Source organism: Hibiscus syriacus, unplaced genomic scaffold, assembly GCF_006381635.1.
Source record: "Hibiscus syriacus cultivar Baekdansim isolate YM2019G1 unplaced genomic scaffold, ASM638163v2 tig00004502_pilon, whole genome shotgun sequence".
Lineage (NCBI taxonomy): Eukaryota > Viridiplantae > Streptophyta > Magnoliopsida > Malvales > Malvaceae > Hibiscus > Hibiscus syriacus.
Genome location: NW_024062018.1, coordinates 195,866 through 215,964, shown reverse-complemented (window position 1 = coordinate 215,964; position 20,099 = coordinate 195,866). Strand labels below are relative to the sequence as shown.

Genomic DNA, 20,099 nt, shown 5'->3' with positions numbered 1-20,099 from the left:
GAGTTGCTGGAATCCTGTCTGAAAAAAGTAGAAATTGCAAAATTAAGAATACCGCAATACATCCAAGTGATCTGCGTAAGGAACTAAATCACAGAAGAAGCATTCAAAATAACAAAAAGGAGGTCATAAGCATGGCAGACAAGAACTTCATTGAAGAATCATATCAAGATATACAAACGAAACAAAAGTAAAATAAAATGACAATCTGACATTGGTCAGCTCATGAAGTGGTTTTAGGTATTGCAACTTTGCAAGCAGGAAGCCCATCTTTCTCTCATCTTTAAAGAAAAGTCAGAGTTTACAGAACTAATCAATTAACTCAGCAGACCTAATTTCGGAAGTATTAAAACTACAATATAAAACAGCCCCTCAAATTAGCAGGCATTTTCTAATGATGTTAGAGTCCGATTCAAGCTCACTACTGTTTCTTCTAATTGGCTACACCATTTTCCACTTGGTTGTCAAACCCATGATAAGGAACTTCAACCATGGGCCTGGGAAGTGGTCGTCCACCAAATTCCTCTGGGTAGCATTCAAAGTCAGGGCCAAAGTTGAACTTCACCACACAGTTCGGTTGATTTGGAAGGGTGTACATTGAAGCAGCAGGATAGTAACGACCACCAAACAAATCCTTGAAAGCAACTCCTTGGCATAACCCATTTTTGAAAAAAGAAATTTCACTTCCTGCAGGAAAGTCGACATTTATCAACAGTAATTATCAAACTTCAAGCATAGCACATGAAAAGCAGTATTTCCTGCTAATTGTAAATAATCTAAACAAATCCTCATCAAACACAGAACATAGTCCTTTCAGAAGAAAATTAGTTAAAAAAAATACATGTATTGCATTTCAAGCATAAAAGCTAGGATGTGCGGCTAGTTTAAAATCTTCCCAATGGCCTGTCTAAAAAGGTAATGCAAGTTAAAAACTGCATAATATAGTCACAGCATACTAGATTTCTACTTCGGTGCCAGGTTTAAACAAACAATTCATTTTTGATAAAATGCTCCGAATATTACCATGATCAGTTTTAACAGGCAAAACATATCACAACCAATCAGATAGGTTCAGTTAGATTCTGGTTAGACTTTAAAATTAGTGTTCTAACTTTACCCATTATGACATGCCTTACTGTAGAAAAGGGCAAAAAGGAGAGAACCTAGTACCCCATGCAATGACCATACAGAAGCCAGAATCCAAACCAAAATCATGCAACAGAGTTGATTTTATTCTGATCAGACATTTTTGTTCAATCTTCCACAGGATTTGTGTTTGGGTGGGATACTGCAACGGTCAACTGAAATCCTGTAATACAAGCCATATAATTACAGTTAGCTGACCCTATTCCCATATGTAATAGGGTAAGGGAGAGGTAGGGTAGTAGGCTGCCCCCAACGCTAGGTTGAGAGCAACTTCCGTGGAAGACATCCGGCAATTATGAATTGCCCACATAATTGATTTGTCTAAAGGTTCCATATGTCACTTCTCAGAAACATATTACAGGGATTCATATCTTGCTATATCCTTTCCATATAGCAAAGGCCTAACTTACATTTTGTTCAAAATTTCCACATGATTTAAGTGATGGTGGGATAGCGCAAAGTCTAACAAATCATACAAAAACAAGCCATATATTTTGCATTGTAAAAAGCTTTTAAATGTCACTTCTCAGAATACTGCTTAAAGGACCCGTATCTTGTTATATCTTTTCATAAGGAGAGGCCTACAGTTTGGTAACTGGATGACTGATGATTATTGGTTACTGAGAAGAGGATCAAAGCATATTGTCAACCAAAACTTATTTCTAAAGTCGATTAAAAACTATATCTTAAATCTTTAAAATACTCCACTTGTCATTTGATTAGATTAATATTCTCAAACTATCCAATTTTAAGGCAACCAAAGTAGTGCCAGCTTGAAAAGAAATCAATTCAAAACCAAGGTAGAAAAACTATGAAAAAGAACAAACAGTTGGATCAATAATTAAATTTAATGGATGCACACAAGCATAATGGGGCTGAGAACAAATTATTTTCCGAACACTTTAGAGCATCAAAATTTGAAAGTGCCATCCTAGAAGATGCAGTGTATCTGATTACATGGTGCGTTCTCTTCTAAGATATTATCAAAATAGAGCATACATAGAAACAGTAAACGACATGGTAAAGGAAAAACATAAGAGGAATAAACATAAAAGCAGCATAAATATCCAATTCAGTTCATTCAAATCCAATGCACAAAGAACAAGCTTTAATCAGAATAGCAGTAGAAACTTACCAGGCACCACTTTAGGTGGCTCCTCTTTTGCATCAAGGGCATGCACATACCTCTGCCCTTTATACCAAACCAAATGAGGGGGCTTGGGAGCATACGACCCACCTTCTGGCAAATTTATATAAAACCCAATAACATCTCCCTCTTTATACCCTTCTTCTCCATACTTCTCTCGCAAAGCTTTATGTATCTTACTCCCATCAATATCTCTATATCCAAAGCTAGTGTCATCATACCCGACCGGCGCCTGCAAGTCCCCTTTATCAGTAGACCACCCCAGCCGTGTATGCCCCGTCTCCCCCAACTTCACTACTTTGATTTCGAAGTACCAAGCTCCCTCCGCCACTCCTCTCGTGGCTCTAACCATTCTATACCCCTTTGTGCTACCTGCACTCATCCTATCTTCAGTTAACTCCACTTTTTCAGCTTTATAAACCTTGGAAAGACATATTTTCATATCAGGGGCATCGTCCCCTTTGTCTGGGAATCTTGGAACAGGGGTGATCAAAACCGCGTCTTCCCCATTCCCAGCATTCTGGTTATTCACTTTGCTCTTCTTTTTCCCTTTTCTCGACGTTTTCGTTGCCCATACATTATTGTTTTTCTTCTTAGACTTCTTTGTTGTCTTAGCTTTTGTTGCAGGGGAAGGATTTGGTGGGGCATTGCTGTTATTGTTACTGTTTCCGACAGCAGCGTTGCTGGGGTTATCATCGTTGATTGCGGGGATTGAATTAGGGTATTGAGGAGTTGTTAAAGACGACAGCTGTTTTTGCTTTTTGGGTAGATGTTCTTCGTCGTCCTCGAATTCGTCGTAGTTCCGGGGAACTTTAAGCGGGTTTTGGGTGTCATCGGAAGCAGTCGTGGTGGTTGTTGTAGGGTCTTCAGAGAGAGAATCCGACGAAGCCGCCGCAAGCTGGGAGGTTTCCGGTTTGCTAGTGCTGATGCCTTTTGGGGTTTCTATATCCCTAATGGGCTCGGTGAGTAGAACATCTTTTAGATGTTCTCCGGTGACCGGAAGTGGTGAGGAGTCGGAAGGAGGTGGATGGGGGGCTGTTTCTTCGTCGTAATCGTCTTTATAAGTGGCTTGGAGAGAGTCCATCGAGGAGGGAGGGGGAGTAGAGATTTCGTGGGAAAACTTTGGTTTCTGATTTGGATTTGTTCGGGAAAAAGAAAAGAACTTTACAAAGCAAGATGCAATGGCTTTTGGGCTGAGGCTGAGGAAACAAGTAGGCTTTTGGTTTCGGCTTTTGGGCTGAGATTGAGAGGGAAAAATCTCATCACTTATTCACGATTACTTTATTAAACAATTATCAGTGATGCCTCCCGCATTCTGCAACACATTGGTCTCCTTGCTTCAGTTTTATCTGGTACCTTTGTTTCCTGTGGAGACTGATTAGTTTTGATGTCTGAATTGCATAAGCCTCCCTGATTTGCTGAAGTGTTTGTGCTCTTATACTCCATCTGGCGTCGCCGGAATGTCTACGAGAATGGGGGGCGGTTACTACCCAGCTGACACCTGCTCCAAGAGTGTCACCCTTTACTGGCAGCCTATCTTTCAGCTACTGTCCACCTGTCTCCTCCACCTGTATCGCTGGTGTCGGCCTACCATGCATACACTTAAGGTGAACGTTGACGGTGCTACTGCAAACCCACCTGCGCACGCTGGTATTGCCTATTGGGATTATAGCGAGGGACAAGTTTGGTCTTGTGGTTTCTGGCCAGGCTATATCCATTGATGGTTGCGGTTGTTGAAGCGTTCATCCCGCTTGCACACTTGATGCCCCTTGCGATTCCTATGTCATTTCTGGCTAATCTAAGGCATTTCCTTTAACTTCAAAGAGTAAAACATTTATCTTTATTAACATGGTTAATGTACAGGAGAATAGTAGTTAAAATCTAGTATTGACCTAATCTTCTTCCCCAATAAGTCATAAAGATATATACGATTCTAGGAAAGGAAGAAAAAAGAAGAGATGTTCATCTATGTAACATGAGGGTTCCATCATCACAAGCGTCGTCATATATTCACTTTGAATGAACGCGCATGATCCCAGCGCCAAGTGGATATCAGAATGAGATATCACTGTAGTGTAGCACGTAGCAGATTTATCTCACATCCGTATGGCGACTACCTACCAATTTTTATGAGGGGAGGTTGGAAAATGGAAGATGGGGAAGGGAAAGACAGATTATAAAGGAAAAGGGGAATGGTTTTTTTCTTCTTTTTCTTGGGTTATATTAACTAATTAATTAATTAAATTGGTTATATATACAACAACAACAACAATGACTACCCTTTTTAGAATTCACCGAATCAAAATCAGGTCTGCAACGGCAATAGAATCAATTTGCTGCAGCAGTTCTTACAGCTCCATAGAAAAAAGCATCCCCCTTTTCACCTTTTTTTTTTGTTTTCCTTCTCTCCCTTCCATCCACCCTCAGCCATGTCTCCCAGCAAGCTTGATTCCACTGTAATCAATTTTTCTCTCGCTCTCTTTATTTTATTTTTGTCTAATATATATAATTACAGATCTTAGTTGCCTCGTTTGCATGTCTATTTTGATGCAATTAACCATGAATTCCTAAAATTTGATGCAATCATGTCATTTATTAATGTTCTTTGTGTGTTTTAATGAATTAACATGTACTAACATGACCATGAGGTAAAGTTGTGATCATTGTCATCAATTGCACGCATCAATAGTTTATGTATCTTAGAAATGCATTTAACGTGTGTTTTCTATTTTTGTCAATTATTATTGACTTGGTTATGTGTAAGGGCTTTTACGTTAGTTGTTTCAAAAGAAGAAAAATAAAGTTCATAGGGTTTCCAGAACTAAAGTTGATAACTTTCCAAGTGAAATGTTGAAGCTGAAAGAGGACTTATTGCAATATTTACTTCATATCTTATTACAAGTTATAATCAAGCTTAAAAGCATTTAGACATGGACCGTATTTCCTTTTATGGTTACAATTTCCTTTCCTTGTCATATATGTAACTTCAGTTAGGCTGTGTTTGTTAATGAACTAAAATTAATTTCAGCCCGTCTAGTTTCTGAATAATAAAATCAGATTGGCTCTGTTATCATCATCATCATTATTATAAATTCCTTGATTTTTCAGTTCTTCTGATATATTGTTTAGTATTTTGCTCTTTAGACAGTGAAATTACGCACCTCCATATAAAAGATGATCAAATTGATGATTTACTTTGGTTGATTGAACATTGTTCTTTGGTTCGAATTAAAAATGCCTATTGACTCGTAAATCGGAAGTAAAAGGAAATTTTTTTTGACTTGATCTAGATAGTGAACATTTCAAGGAATGCCTTGATTCAGTCCTGACCTGAGGGCACCCTTCAGTATAACATTACGGCAGTGCCGTGTTGTTAGAGAAGCAGCTAACAACGAGTACAAAACAGAAGAACCTTTTCTTGTTCTGAATGGGGTTACAATCGACCGTGGAATATAATCGTACGTACGTCACGAATCTGGAATGCTATTGCGACGATTCCTTTGTCACATGCGTGCAAGGGGATGGCTTAATTTTATCAACCACATCTGGTAGCACTGCATATTCATTGGCAGCTGGAGGATCAATGATCCATCCACGGGTACATTCTGATATCTTCATGGCCGCCATTAAATCTGGAAAAACATGTTTTTCAGAGTATAATATGTAATGTCGGAGTTTTGATGAAATGCTAATCATATTCAAACAGAAGAAGAGATTATACTAGTAATAGTATCTTTGACAAATGATTAATAATTACTTCTTTTTGCTTGTTTATATTCTTTTTATGCATGATTGGTGACATAAAACGTGGGATTTTTCCGTAGGTCCTAACTAATCGTTCAGACACCATTTGTTTCTCTGTTTAGTGTCTGAATATAATCATTCCACCATATAACTGACAAATATATGCTCCGACAATTACAGGTCCCTGGTATTTTGTTCACACCGATTTGTCCACATTCATTGTCGTTTCGACCCCTGATACTGCCGGAGCATGTAACTGTCCAGATAGTGGTGCAGTTCAATAGCAGAAGTCCGGCTTGGGCATGATTCGATGGGAAGGACCGGAAACTGTTGGCTGCTGGGGATGCTCTTTTGTGCAGTATGGCACCTTGGCCTGTGCCTACAGCATGTCAAGTTGATTCTACTAATGACTTTCTACGGAGCATCCACGACGGCCTCCATTGGAACCTGTGAAGGATGCGGTCAGTCGATGGCCCTCGGGATATAAAAGGTCATCTCCGAAACTTTCAAGTATTTCTAGATGGAATCTAACCTGAACATGCCATATGTTGTCAGTGTCGTTGTAGATAGGGTCAGTAAAACCGAAATAGCTGTAACTTGTATTTATGTTATCATTTTGATCATTTACCCTCTTGAGGAAAATGTTTTCCCCTTAGGTTGTAGGAAAGAGCATTTTATTTGCCCAGCTGCCGATGACATTAACCAAAGTTGTTGTTTTATATTTTAATGTGATCAAAAGAGGAATCTCCCTTTCAAAAAAGTTGTCAGATATAGTTTGGAAATGTTTAAATTACACAGGGAAAATGTTTTCCTTTCTAACAGTACATCTACCAAACCCATTACTTAAGCGATCTCATTAAGTGGTAAAAAGAATTACAATTCTCCTTAAATTTGAGGACGAGTTAATATATTGTATACAACCCCAAATCTAAAACAAGTCTTTTTTTTTATTAAGTAGAACATCAAAGTTTTCAAGATCTTAATTTTGTCGTTGTTCAAGTACTAGAAAGTTGAAACTGTCCATTTAATGTAAAAATTTAAAACAAAGAACGTACACATGAAGGATTGAGAAACCCCAGATTCTATATAATTATTTTGGGTAACCGATGAAAACTTATCTTTGACAAGTTTGTCAACTTAATTATGAAGCATCGATAAGATTGCAGATATCAGAATTCAATAAATCATAAAATATATATATATATATATATATATATTCAGCACAATATGATGAAACAGAATAATTTAAATGATCAAAATAAATTAAATAAAAAAAACAATAACTCGTATTATATGTAGGTTTCTTACGATTTTATATTACATTGTTGATCTGGTTGTTTAATTTGTTCATGATCATCCCAACTATGCAATTACTTCACCCTTCCTACACTCCCTTAACTTGATGTTCATAACACTCGTGCCATAACATTGCAGCATTCGATTTTTCCAGGCTGAAAAAAAGCGGACAGAAATCGATTAATAAGAACGAATTTTAAAGATGCCCAGATTGTTCATTACTTGTGTCCGATACAAACCTGCTTACGAGCCAATGCGTTTGAAGACACGCGAATCCTGAGGACGTCATCGGCGGTATGGTTTCCAGAGAAGAAACAAGGTGGTAACCCACGCCGAGCTCTTCGCCTATACTTAGAGACAACTAAGGAATCCCCTTTCACTCTTCCAACGTTCTCCATGAAGAATACATGAGGAGCTTGACACGGATTGTTTGTGACCAACCTGGTGTTGAACATATACAATGGAGGTGGACCGTTCTTCCAGGGTTTAAATGTCTCCAGGGGTTTCTTTAGAATACTTCGAGGGATGATACTTTCATATATATGAACTGAATAACCCCACGAGACCGAGATGGACCAGTTCTTTTGCTTGTCGTAGCATATTGTTTGCTGTGCTAAACGTGATTGATCGACTATGGCTGCTTGCATTAGATGTTTTACAGCGTCAGTTCGGTTCTTGTTGGAGAATATTGGGTCTATGTTGTCGAAATGGTGAAGCGTAATGATTGGTGACGGCGGATGAGCTGATAGCATGCCTGATATGTCACCGACAAGATCAACCTGCAGTTTATAATATCACAATAAGAAATCTTTCTGTTTGGTTGTATTCTCAGGATAACGGAAGAGGTTGTGAATGCTGCAATTCTACAAATCTACTATTCACCTCTTAAGGGTATTGTATGAACCCCAATTTAACTAAATCCGGACTCAATACAATCTCTTAAGGTTCAAATTCTAACCTCTCCAGGTATTTTATGAACCCTGATTGGGCCAAACCTGGGTTCCATTTGACAACCAAATTGTTATTAATTCAGTTTGGTTTCGGCCAAACTGAAGTGAACTCTGGTTTGATTTCATCAAATTGTTATTTTAGTACCGGAGATGTTAGAATTCGAACCTCTAATCTATTCGACACAATCAAATTGTTATTAGTTCAATTGGGTTGAATCCGACTGGACTAAACTCGGATATTATACAATCGATGGATTACAGATGTTGAAATTCGAACACCAACCTATCAATATCAAACCCAAATTAGACTAACAAGAAAAAAAGATGCAAACGCTGGGATTCAAATCCTAATAACCAGGTCACCTAAACCCCTCCATTAGGCTATTATAGGGAAAATTAAAGAGATTACATATACTCGAACTTCATAAATTCGATTCGAGACAACCACATTCTTACAAGTTTTCAATATTTCAAGAAAAAAGTAGGCTAAAACCGTACCAAGTATGAAGGGCAATTACCTGATGGATACCCCTTTCAAGGGTAAGAGAAATCCCCAAGTCGAATAAACAAGAGGATGTTAAATGGTCACTGGTATGACTGAAGGGGTATCTTTCGAGGCAATCATTCATCAATGGCGCCAGTTGTTCCATCAGTGAATAGCTCAGAGCATATCCGGCGCCACCGTATGCCATGTCGAAGGAGAAGATGAAGTTCGAAATGACAGACTCCGAGTACATCCCAACGTAATAGTGCTTGGCGTGGTCATATTTGCCCAACACTACAACTAAATTGTCTACAAAAAACACAGTGTCATCGTCCGCCATTACGAACACCTCACGCCCTGGTTATCTCCGAGGTTAAACGAGTCGAGAACGGATCAGAAAATCCGAGCCTCGATCGGATTCGCGAGCTTCGGGTACACCGACAGCTTCGTGGCGTCCGAATTGAGCCTAAACTGCGGAGACGTTTCAGGCCAAGGGAGGAACTCATTAGGTGGCGGTAAGTCCATGAAGATGCTCCCCCTTGTTTTGTTCGGTCTCCACCAGGATTCGGTGTAGGGTCTTCTCGCCGGCCATGTTTTTTGCAACCGACAAGAACGAACTTAATGTGGCTAATGTTCGTCGAATAATGCACAGGTTCGGTCGTCTTGTTCAACAGTTTCACCTTGATCGGCGACACAACATCGGGTGAGAGTTTGCATGTTGAGTTATACAATAGTGCGTAGAAAATCAAAAGAAGCAGACCCAAAACAGCTACTAATTTGGCTAAATCTATGAAAGAACGATTACGAAATCTGGGTTTCATCTGTACTCAAAGGAAACGAGTGAACTCACCAGAATTTCTGAGATTTATGCTGCATACAAAGGCAGATCTGTGTGAACTGGAGTATTTAACATAACCTCATTGAATTAACATGTTGATTGTCGACTTGTTTCCGATAAAATTCAGTAACAAAGAGCCAAGATGAACCGAATGGAGAAGAAAGTAGGTGGAGAAAAGAGATACAGTGGTGTTTTCACTCGTTTACAGACAAAAAAGATCAGTTCATTAGTCTTGTCTAATTGACTAATTAATTGCGTGTAATAGTTGGGGGGAAAGTGGTGTGCTTTGTATTTGGTCAGTTTCGTCTTTTGAACTTCATGTGACCACCTTGTTCAAGTGTGGGCAGATTTTTTTCACATTTTATGTGGTCAACAGTGAAGGAGATTTACAACGGAAATGCTGATGAAATTTCTGCATGTTTAATATAAAGCCCTCAACTTTGATACCTTTTATCAAGAGATTTTAATGAGAATGGAGAATATAATTCTTTCTAGGTATATTGAATTCAAATAATTATATAATATATTTATATTACTAATAATAATTATAAATTTTAAATAAATATTATTTTATGATCAATCATATCATTTTATTATTAAACTCACTCCCTGGTTATCTCCGAGGTTAAACAAGTCGAGAACGGATCGGAAAATCCGAGCCTCGATCTAATTCGCGAGCTTCGGGTACACCGGCAGTTTCCTGGCGTCCGAATTTATCCTAAATGGCGGAGACGTTTCAGGCCAGGGGAGGAACTCATTAGGTGGCGGCCGTAAGTCCATGAAGATGCTCCCCCTGTTTTGTTCGGTCTCCACTAGGCTTCGGTGTAGGGTCTTCTCGCCGGCCATGTTTTAGTGCAGCCGACAAGAACAAACTTAATGTGGCAAATGTTCGTCGGATAGTGCACAGGATCGGTCATCTTGTTCAACAGTTTCACCTTGATCGGCGACACAACATCGGGTGCGACTTTGCATGTTGAGTTATACAAGAGTGTGTAGAAAATCAAAAGAAACATACCCAAAACATCTATTAATTTGGCTAAATCTATGAAAGAACAATTACGAAATCTGGGTTTCATCTGTACTCAAAGGAAACGAGTAACTCACCAGAATTTTTGAGATTTATGCTGCATGCAAAGGCAGATCTGTGTGAACTGAAGTATTTAACATAACCACATTGAATGAACATGTTGACTTTGTTTTCGATAAAATTCAGTAACAAAGAGCCAAGATGAACCGAATGGAGAAGAAAGTAGGTGGAGAAAAGAGATACAGTGGTATTTTCACTCGTTTACAGGCAAAAAAGATCAGTTCATTAGTCTTGCCTAATTAATTGCGTGTAATAGTTGGGGGAAAGTGGTGTGCTTCGTTTTTGGTCAGTTTCGTCTTTTGAACTTCATGTGACCACCTTGTCCAAGTGTGGGCAGATTTTTTCCACATTTTATGTGGTCAACAGTGAGGGAGATTTACAACGGAAATGCTGATGAAATTTTTGCATGTTTAATATAAAGCCCTCAACTTTGATACCCTTGATCATGTGATTTTAATGAGTAGGGAGAATATAATTCTTCTAGGTATATTGAATTCAAAAAATTATATAATATATTTATATTATTAATAATAAAAAAATTAAATAAATATTATTTTATAATCACATCATATTATTATAAAAAAATTAATTGAAAGATACAAAGAAAAATGTTCTTTATTACCGTTTTGACACACCGCAAATTATGTATATATATAATGCAATTAAATTATTTAATTTAGTTTAGGGATCAAATTACAAAATTTTGAAATTTTTAGTTCGTTTTAAAAGTTGTAGGAAATTCAAGGATCTAACCCTAAATTATCCTAATTTCTATCAATGTAGAAAAAAAATAAAGAAATGAGTTAGGTAGTTATGAAGGTTTGAAACTCTATCACCCTATAAAGCCGCCCATCACCCTACCATTAAACTCTAGCACTATTTGTGTCTTATTTTAATAAATATATATATCGAAGGCTAAAACCGATTAACCCCCAAAAAAAATCCTTAAATTGAAAACCTAATCCCTAATTTTCCCCGTCGACATCACCAAATTGTTGTCATCCGATCGTCGTTCAGCTCGTCACCGCCATCTTCATGCTCACCGTCGATCGACGATCAAAGTCCGACCACCATTTTACAGTGGGATGACGTCGTTCGTCGTTAATTTCATCGCGAAGTCTCATCGTGAAAACCAATCGACCATCGCTGGTTTTCCTCGATTCCGTTCAAGCGTGCCGGCGGTGCACCACACCTCCCTAAACTATGAGATCGCCGACCAATTCCGACCTCAACCACACCTTCCACGCATCGAGCCATCACAGTCTGTATGGAGGTTGCTCGAAAGTTTCGACGTGCATAGGTTATTTTTCGTTAATCGATTTCGACCGTTTTCCCGTTGATCCACGCTGGGGTAAGCTTCGATTAACCTAGTTTTGCCCTGCTAGTGTTATATTCGACCGATTTGTGGCATTTTTTCAACCGATAAGGGTTGCGTGTGGTCAACACACGCCGACATGGATATTTTCTGGCCATTAGGATCGTGTTGCCTATTAAACCGATCCAGTCAGATCGAACCGGTTCAGACAGACCGAACTGTGTCAACTCGCCTGAGTCAAACTGGATTGAGTTAACTCGTCTAAGTCAACCCATTGACTTTGAACCATTGAAGTTGAACCGTTAACTTCTACCCGTTGACTTGACTTGACCAAAAAGTTAAAATTTTTGAAAAGTCGTATTATGTTTTTCAACGTCCTGAGTCTGAATCTGAAGTTCGTTTTGCCAATTTCAAACCCGAAAGCCTCCAAATTGACCCGTAAACTCAAATGTGCATATGTAAATTAAGTATTTATTTCAATGCATCAAATTTAACTGAAGGGTCAAGGACTAATTAATATTATCGTATATTTAAGGTACTCATGGGTCTATTGATTTTTCGACTGCTCGACTTGGTTCCTCTCGATCCTCTCGTCTGTAAGAGCTCTTGAATACTCGTATAGTCTTGTAACCTGTTAAATATTCAATTTAGTATACTACTCCGATAATAACTTTGTACTGTTATGACTTAGGTTATCGTACAATCGAAGAACGTAGTGAAGCTAGTGCTCGATATATATTCTGGATTGTGTTTTTATTGCGAGGTGTGTTCATTGTGTGTCATATAATTATTTTAAATATATGTTTGAAATACCATGTGCACATGACTATTTTATCTGATTTGCAATGTGACTATCTATTTGACCTATTTTCGTATAATTTATCTAATTTAAAGTCTGATTTTTGTTTTACTAAAGTAAGCATGATTGTATGATTCCTATTCTTTGGTTACTATTTTAACTGATAAATAAATATGTTTGAACTCTGATTTCCTGCTACCACTGGTTTGTCTGAAAAATATATTTCTTCCAAGGTACTCTAGGATTTAGTATAAAGTCTTTATAGTTTCAGCTCGGTCAAACTGATAATTCCTTATATAGGTTCAGACAGATCAAACTGTTAATTCCTTATGAACCTAAGGCGACTCTTGGGTGGGCTCCTGAGCCTAATGGGCCTAGTGGTAAGACCTTATGGACCCTAAGGTACTCATTTAGGGTGATACCTCTGCTATGTACATTGGGTAAAACCTTATGGACCCAAGGTGCTCCCTTAGGTTGGCACTTGTGCCCTTTGGGCCTAGGGTAAGTCCTTATAGATACAGTTTTAGGGAACTACAATAGTGTTCGGTTGGAGGGCGATTATGTATTTTTATGCTAAAAACACTATTGGCATTTTCACAATTTAGAACTGAACTGATTTGGAAATTCTACCGATGTTTCATGACTTTATTGATGAACTGATTTTGAAATCTAAACTACATGTTTTATTTTTGCACTGTTGGAACACACTGAGCTCCCTAGCTCACTTCCCTAAACTTCTCTCTTTTAGATATTTTGGATAGGCATCCCAGACTTGACACTTGGAGGATCGACACATTAGTATAATGATATTTTGTTGTAATGTATTTATCTTTCGAGCTGCATTTATTTTGGGTGATATGTGCCTATATTTTGAAAATGTTGATTGGCATGTATCGTTTTACTATCAAAATAATTTCACCTTCTTAAAAATAAATAGAGAGAGAATAGAGTAAGGAAACATGGTCGATCCATAGGGGCTCTAGTGTTTTTGATGAAGTGAACTTTCTGATTTAGATAAGGACGAGATAAGGTAGAGTTTTGGATGAGATTAATAGGGGGTTTAAAACTTGTTTTTAAAACAAAATATAAAAAAAAGAAATAATTAAATAAATTTAAAGTGATTGAGATAAAGAGAAACTTATAGTGAAATTAGCCTCAGGCTTCAGCTCTTGCCTCAAAATCCAATTGATCCTTAGAATAAATTTTTGCTTCGATTATTTGCTGATTATAGTGTACAGGGATCAACCCTCTAACTTCCTCTCTCTCTCTCTCTCTCTATTAACCGATAACCCAAAATATATTTCCTTATGGAGACTAACTACGACTATCGTCGTCACTACCAAACTGTTTTATATATCTGGAAAAACCTGAATCGGACTATGTTACCTCAATGAGAATCGAGCTCGATCTCAATTTCCCTTAGCGAACCGCCGTTAAGTGTGTTCACAGGAAGTCGAACTTGCTACCAGTCGATTCTTCCTCCCAACTATAAATGAGAACAACTTCCGATTAAACGTCGACGTTTTGATTAGAAAACGTTTTGATTTTAAAAAGATAGGTCAATTACCAATCTTATTCCTCCAGAAAATTGAGAAAATAACTCGAAGTTATTTTAGTGTTTTTCAATCCTCACAATAGGGATTGAGTCATCGCTTCAGCCCTTGGCTATGGAGAAATTAGCTAAGTATAACAATCATACTTATCATCTTTAAAAATAAAAATAAAAACAAAGAAAAACTTTGAAAAAGAAAAAAAATTAAAAACCAGAGAAAGAAGAAAAATGAATTATGAATGTGTTTTTAGATTTATCCTAAGAGAGTATTTATAGCCTTCAAAAATCCTAAAAACAAGGAAAATATAAATCCTAAAAATAAAAGATAATTTCTAAAGATAATTCTTAAAATATTTAAACTAAAATCCTAAAAACACGAGTTTAACTTGAATTCGACTTTCAGAAATGTGCGGTTGATCCATTCAACCTTATAGAAGTATTGATTGGACCTTTTAGAATGTGTTGACTCATCGCCTCGTCAGATGCGTCATGACTGGAGTCATGCCAACTAATCCAGCCTTGATTCCAAAAATTAAAAAATGTATAATTTTGTCCTTTAAGTGCAATTTCCAGAATCTAGTATCATGTACAAAAAATGAATCAAAACGAATAAATCAACCACAAAAACTAACAACTAAGGAGCAATTTAAAGATAAAATAAGAACTAAATAAAACACCTATCAAATTTCCCCCACTTATTCAATGCTTGTCCTCAAGCATTCCTCAATTAACATATCAAAATCACAAGTTGCCATCTTCAATTTCAATTTATTCTTCAAACTTTCAATCAAATTAAGTCCATGACAATTGCCGAATTCAAGGTACAATCAAGTAAAGACACAACTAAGAAAAATTTTAAGCAAGCATGATATCCCAATTATTTGCCAACTTTAATGAAACATAACTCAATACCTTAAAAAGATTCACACAGATCTACTCAAAGTGTTTAGAGTAAAATGAAATCACTCTGTAACATCCTCAATACCGGGTTAGTGACCAAAGTGTGAAATTTTAAAAAAATTAGTGACCAAATTGGATAAATTGAAAAGATGAAGGAATTAATTGAAATATTTTATATAGGATAGTTTAGTAAATGAAGAAAGAGTCAAAGGGCAAATGGGTCATTGAACAAGGAAATTAATTAAATAATAATTATTGGGTATTTTAATACCCATGTGGAGCATGTTTTGGGAAACAATGTTTCCAGATATTTCTTCTTCATCTTCTTCTTCTCCATCGTGAAGCACCCAAGCCAAGGTGAGTTTGATTTCTTTTGGTTAATCCTTAAGATTAAAGTATGGTTTTGATTAATGAAGACTTAGGAAATATGATGGAGATGAAAAGGGTAATAAAAACTCAAAGATTTGTAAGTTACGAATGATTAAAGATAAGAAGTGGATAACTGAAATTTTGAATAAAGATGTATAAATGAATTTAGAAGTTTAATTTGACTTGTCATAGGTGTGAATAAGAAGTTAAATATAACACCCCTAACCGTATCCAACCCGAATATGAGTCCGAGGTTTCACATTGACTTTTCAAACTTTGACACTTAAAGAAAAACAGGGAAATTTTAAACTTTCATTAAAACAAAATACGTTAATTTACATAAAAGAGACCACAAAGTACAAAATCGATCAGAACATTCTTTATTAACAACTTATTACATGCCAACACTATATACACAACCAAAATACCTACTTTATCAATTACTTCTGATCTGATCTTTTAGTAGTGATGTTGTCCTTGCCACTTCTATTACTGCTCTTCTTGTTTCTTGGTACCTACGTGTAAATCACTTATACGCTAAGTCATAGACTTAGTGAGGCAATAGATGAACATGTAACAATAGATTCATGAATATGCATTCTTACCATTTGATCATGACATTTCAGTATGCATGTATATATATATTTCACTATAATATATATAATCATGTCATGCACATATGAAACTTACCTTCTTGTATCACTTTCACTTTAATTTATCTTTCAATTGCCCATGTACATTATTGAGAACAGAGGTATATGAGTATATTGAGGTTGTGCATTAATGCTGTCACCACAGCTCAATAAATTCCCACTAGGGGCAGTAAATATTTGTCCCGAAGGACCACTGGATACATCCCGAAGGACTACTATAAACCCTCGACTCTTGGCATGCCAACTATACCTATAGCTCTCATATCATATAACATGGGCTTAAACATGAATACACTTTTCATTTCATATATTTTCATCACTTTTCATGTAACACATATAATCATTTCCATTATTCACATACCTGGATTGTTTCTCTGGTAATAGCATTCATTCACTTAATATCATATTAAAGCATAATGAATTATGCATGAAATCACTATAACAATAATATATATATATATATGCATGTACATAAAAATGGAAACATGAATTTAACTATCAGAGATAGACTTATCACAAGTCTTATCTCTATACACTTTAACTATAAAATGCACTCACCTTAGCCTTGCTTGTTTTGACTCGATCCTAATCCTTTGATTATTCCGGAACTTGTTTAGGTTCAATATCTACATAAATATAACATTTCAAAATAATTATCAGAAGCCTAAACCTTAAACTTGATGTTAATAACCTAAACCGGTTTAATGAACCAAATTCTATTTTTCATTTAGGGGGAATCGATACCCCCTAGGGGAGAATCTATACCCCCTGCACATTCTGGAAATTTTGTTCAAGCAAGAATTCACTGTTCATTACATGAAAATTCAATATTTTTGCTTCAATTCTTCATATTTCATCCCCTTTTATATTATTAACTCAAATATACAAACTTAAACTAATTTATATCCATTTATTTCATCTTAAACCTCAAAATCTTCTCCTCTTTATAAACTTCAATAATCATACCAAATATTCAATATACTCTAAATTCAATTCTATCACTTTATATCTCTTAATTAAGCTAATGAAAAGTTGAATTTAACTTCAAATTCAACTTATCAATTCTTTTACAGAAATTCATTTAAAAACTCCTTCACTAAAATCTTTCATAACTTCTTCATCTTTTGATTTTAAGATAACTTAAGCTTTCCTTAAGCTTAGTTATCATCTAATGATCATAACTCAACCTTAAAATCAACAATTAATCAACAAAATAGAAAACTCACCTTTGCTGTGGCTCTCTCTCGTATGGAAGAACAAAGGAGAAGAAGATAACTCTGCTTTGTTTCCATCCCTAGCACGTGGTTTCCTTATATATTAAGGAAATAAAAATCTTTCCTATCAAATGACCATTTTACCCTTTGATTCCTTTAATAATTACTAAAACCTTCAGGAAATACTTCCGAATAAATCATTGAACTATTCAAATATCCTACTTTAATCAACACATTCTGAAGTTTTACAATTTAGTCACTAACCTATATTTTGGGATATTACATTATAAGTGTTAGAAGTAAGTTTGGATTACATGGAAAATTTGGTATGATTTTTAGCTTTAAGAATTTGGATGAAAAATGAGAGATTATAAAGTGTTGGAATGATAGAGATTAGTTAACATTGTTATAGATGAGTTTAGTAGTATAATAAGGGTTGTATACATGAAAATTTGGGTGAAGTGTAAATGATTTTCGAGTTTTCTGGACAGGTGCATCGGTACACTATGAATAAGTACCGATGCACTAAGACCAAATTTTGAAGAACAAATTTAAGGTGCATCGATACATTCAGGGGTATATCGATACACACGGGCAAGCATCGATGCATGGGAATTTCGAACCTAATTTGTGTACCGATACACCCATAATGCATCTGTACACTCCTAAAGGAAATTAAGAATTTGGCTTATTAAATTAATTTAAGTTAATAGCATCAAAGTATAAGGTTTAGGCTTCTTATAATCATCTTGAAAATTATATTTATGTAGATACAGAGCCTAAACGAGTTCCGGAACAAGTGACAAGTAAGATTGATCGAGGGAAATACAAGGAAAATAGGTGAGTGCATATGCATAACATGAATATAATAATATATTCAGTTCTAGACTTGTGATAAGTCTAGATTTAATACTTTGATACATGATTACATTTCATATTATGATACATGACATGAATTCATATTATATGCATTATGTGACAATGTTCTAAGTGAATATGTTTGAAAAGTTACACGAGCTATGTGATAAAGGTAAGAATTTACATGTTTACGAGATATAAACTATGTGAATTGTGAAAGCTCATGTTATGTAGGTATAGTTGGCATGCCAAGAGTAGAGGGTCTACGCGGTCTTTCGGGACAATTTTACGTGGTCTTTCGGGACATATATGTATTCTTTGGAACATGTATGAGGTCGTTTGAGACACCTACTTGATCCTTGGTATATGTATATGATTCTTAAGGAATTTCTATGTGGTCCTTATGGACAAAATTTATATGGCACTGCAGTGCAATTCTACGCGGCACTTCGGTGCAATTCTACGTGGCACTTCAGTGCAATTTATATGAGTTGTGGTGACAGCATAGTGCACAATCTCACAGTACTCACATACCTCAGGTTCTCAGTATGGTATCATGGGCTAGTGAACTTATTATATGAATTCATGATGGTTAATTTGATCATATTATGGGTAAAATACATGGTTATGTAACTTGCATGGATTAAATATGTGATTTCATTACATTTCATATCATTATGACATTATCATTATGCCTCACTAAGTCTATAACAGAGTGTATAAGTCATTTACACGTAGATACGTAGATACTTAGCGTGCAGTACTGTTTACGGTACTATTTGCATAGTATCGATACTATTCATACAGTATAGTACTATTCATAAAATATTTTTACCTTAAATTTATTATAATGAAACATAATTCAATAGTATATTATTGTATTTTCTTAATATAAGTCCAAATGTTCTATTATTTTGTAAGAATATTGTTTTAAAAAGTCAATATGACATCTCGGACTCGTATCCGGGTCGAGTACGGGTTGGGGGTGTTACACACTCAAACCAAAACTAATCAAGATATTACCACATGCTTCGAATCTAATCAAGTTTCCACTACTAAAAGTGAACATAATGCAATAATCAATGGTTATTTAAATCAAGGTGTAATGAGACTTATGTTAGGGTAGGGAAAATGTAAAAATAAATAAATAAAGAGAGAGAGAGAGTATAGTAGGGAAGCAGAGTTGGTCCACAAGGACTCTAATATTTCTGATGAAGTAAACTTTCTGATTTAGATAAGGACGAGATAAGGTAGAGTTTTTGATGAGATTAAATAAGGGGTTTAAAAGTTATTTTTAAAATAAAAGATAAAAATAAAAGAAAATAATTATTTAAATAAATTTAAAGTGATTGAGATAAAGAGAAACTTATAGTGAAATTAGCCTCGGGCTTAAGTTTTTGCCTCAAAATCCAATTGATCATCGGAATAAATTTTTGCTTCGGTTATTCGCTGATTACAGTTTACAGGACTCAACCCCTCTAACTTGTTTTTCTCTCTTATGAATCGATAACCCAAAATCTATTTTCCTTTATGGATACTAACTACGACTATCGTCGTCACCACCAAATTGTTTAATAGATTTGGAAAAACCTAACTCAGACTATGTTGCCTCAATGAGAATCAAGTTCGATCTCAATTTTCCTTGGCGGACCGTCGCTAAGTGTGTTTACAGGAAGTCGAACTTGCTACCAGCCGATTCTTCCTCCCAACTATAAATCATAACAACTTCCAAACCAACGTCGACTTTTTA

The 20,099-nt window shown here is 36.0% G+C and overlaps 2 protein-coding genes and 1 pseudogene across 2 annotated transcripts; 1 reads left to right on the top strand and 2 right to left on the bottom strand.

Moving 5' to 3' along the window:
- Positions 1–366: 366 nt before the first annotated feature.
- Positions 367–3,450, bottom strand: LOC120195018 (protein TRAUCO-like). The gene is made up of 2 exons (XM_039197164.1): positions 2,279–3,450; positions 367–684 (listed from the first exon to the last, which is right to left on the bottom strand). The coding sequence occupies exons 1-2, from the start codon at positions 3,372–3,374 to the stop codon at positions 431–433; spliced, it is 1,350 nt and encodes a 449-aa protein (XP_039053095.1). The 5' UTR covers positions 3,375–3,450; the 3' UTR covers positions 367–430.
- A 312-nt stretch (positions 3,451–3,762) lies between these two features.
- LOC120194782 lies at positions 3,763–6,584 on the top strand (annotated as a pseudogene).
- An 839-nt stretch (positions 6,585–7,423) lies between these two features.
- On the bottom strand, positions 7,424–9,582 carry LOC120194990. Its single transcript, XM_039197139.1, has 3 exons — positions 8,799–9,582; positions 7,570–8,109; positions 7,424–7,485 (listed from the first exon to the last, which is right to left on the bottom strand). The coding sequence occupies exons 1-3, from the start codon at positions 9,102–9,104 to the stop codon at positions 7,441–7,443; spliced, it is 891 nt and encodes a 296-aa protein (XP_039053070.1). The 5' UTR covers positions 9,105–9,582; the 3' UTR covers positions 7,424–7,440.
- Between the last annotated feature and the right edge of the window lie 10,517 nt (positions 9,583–20,099).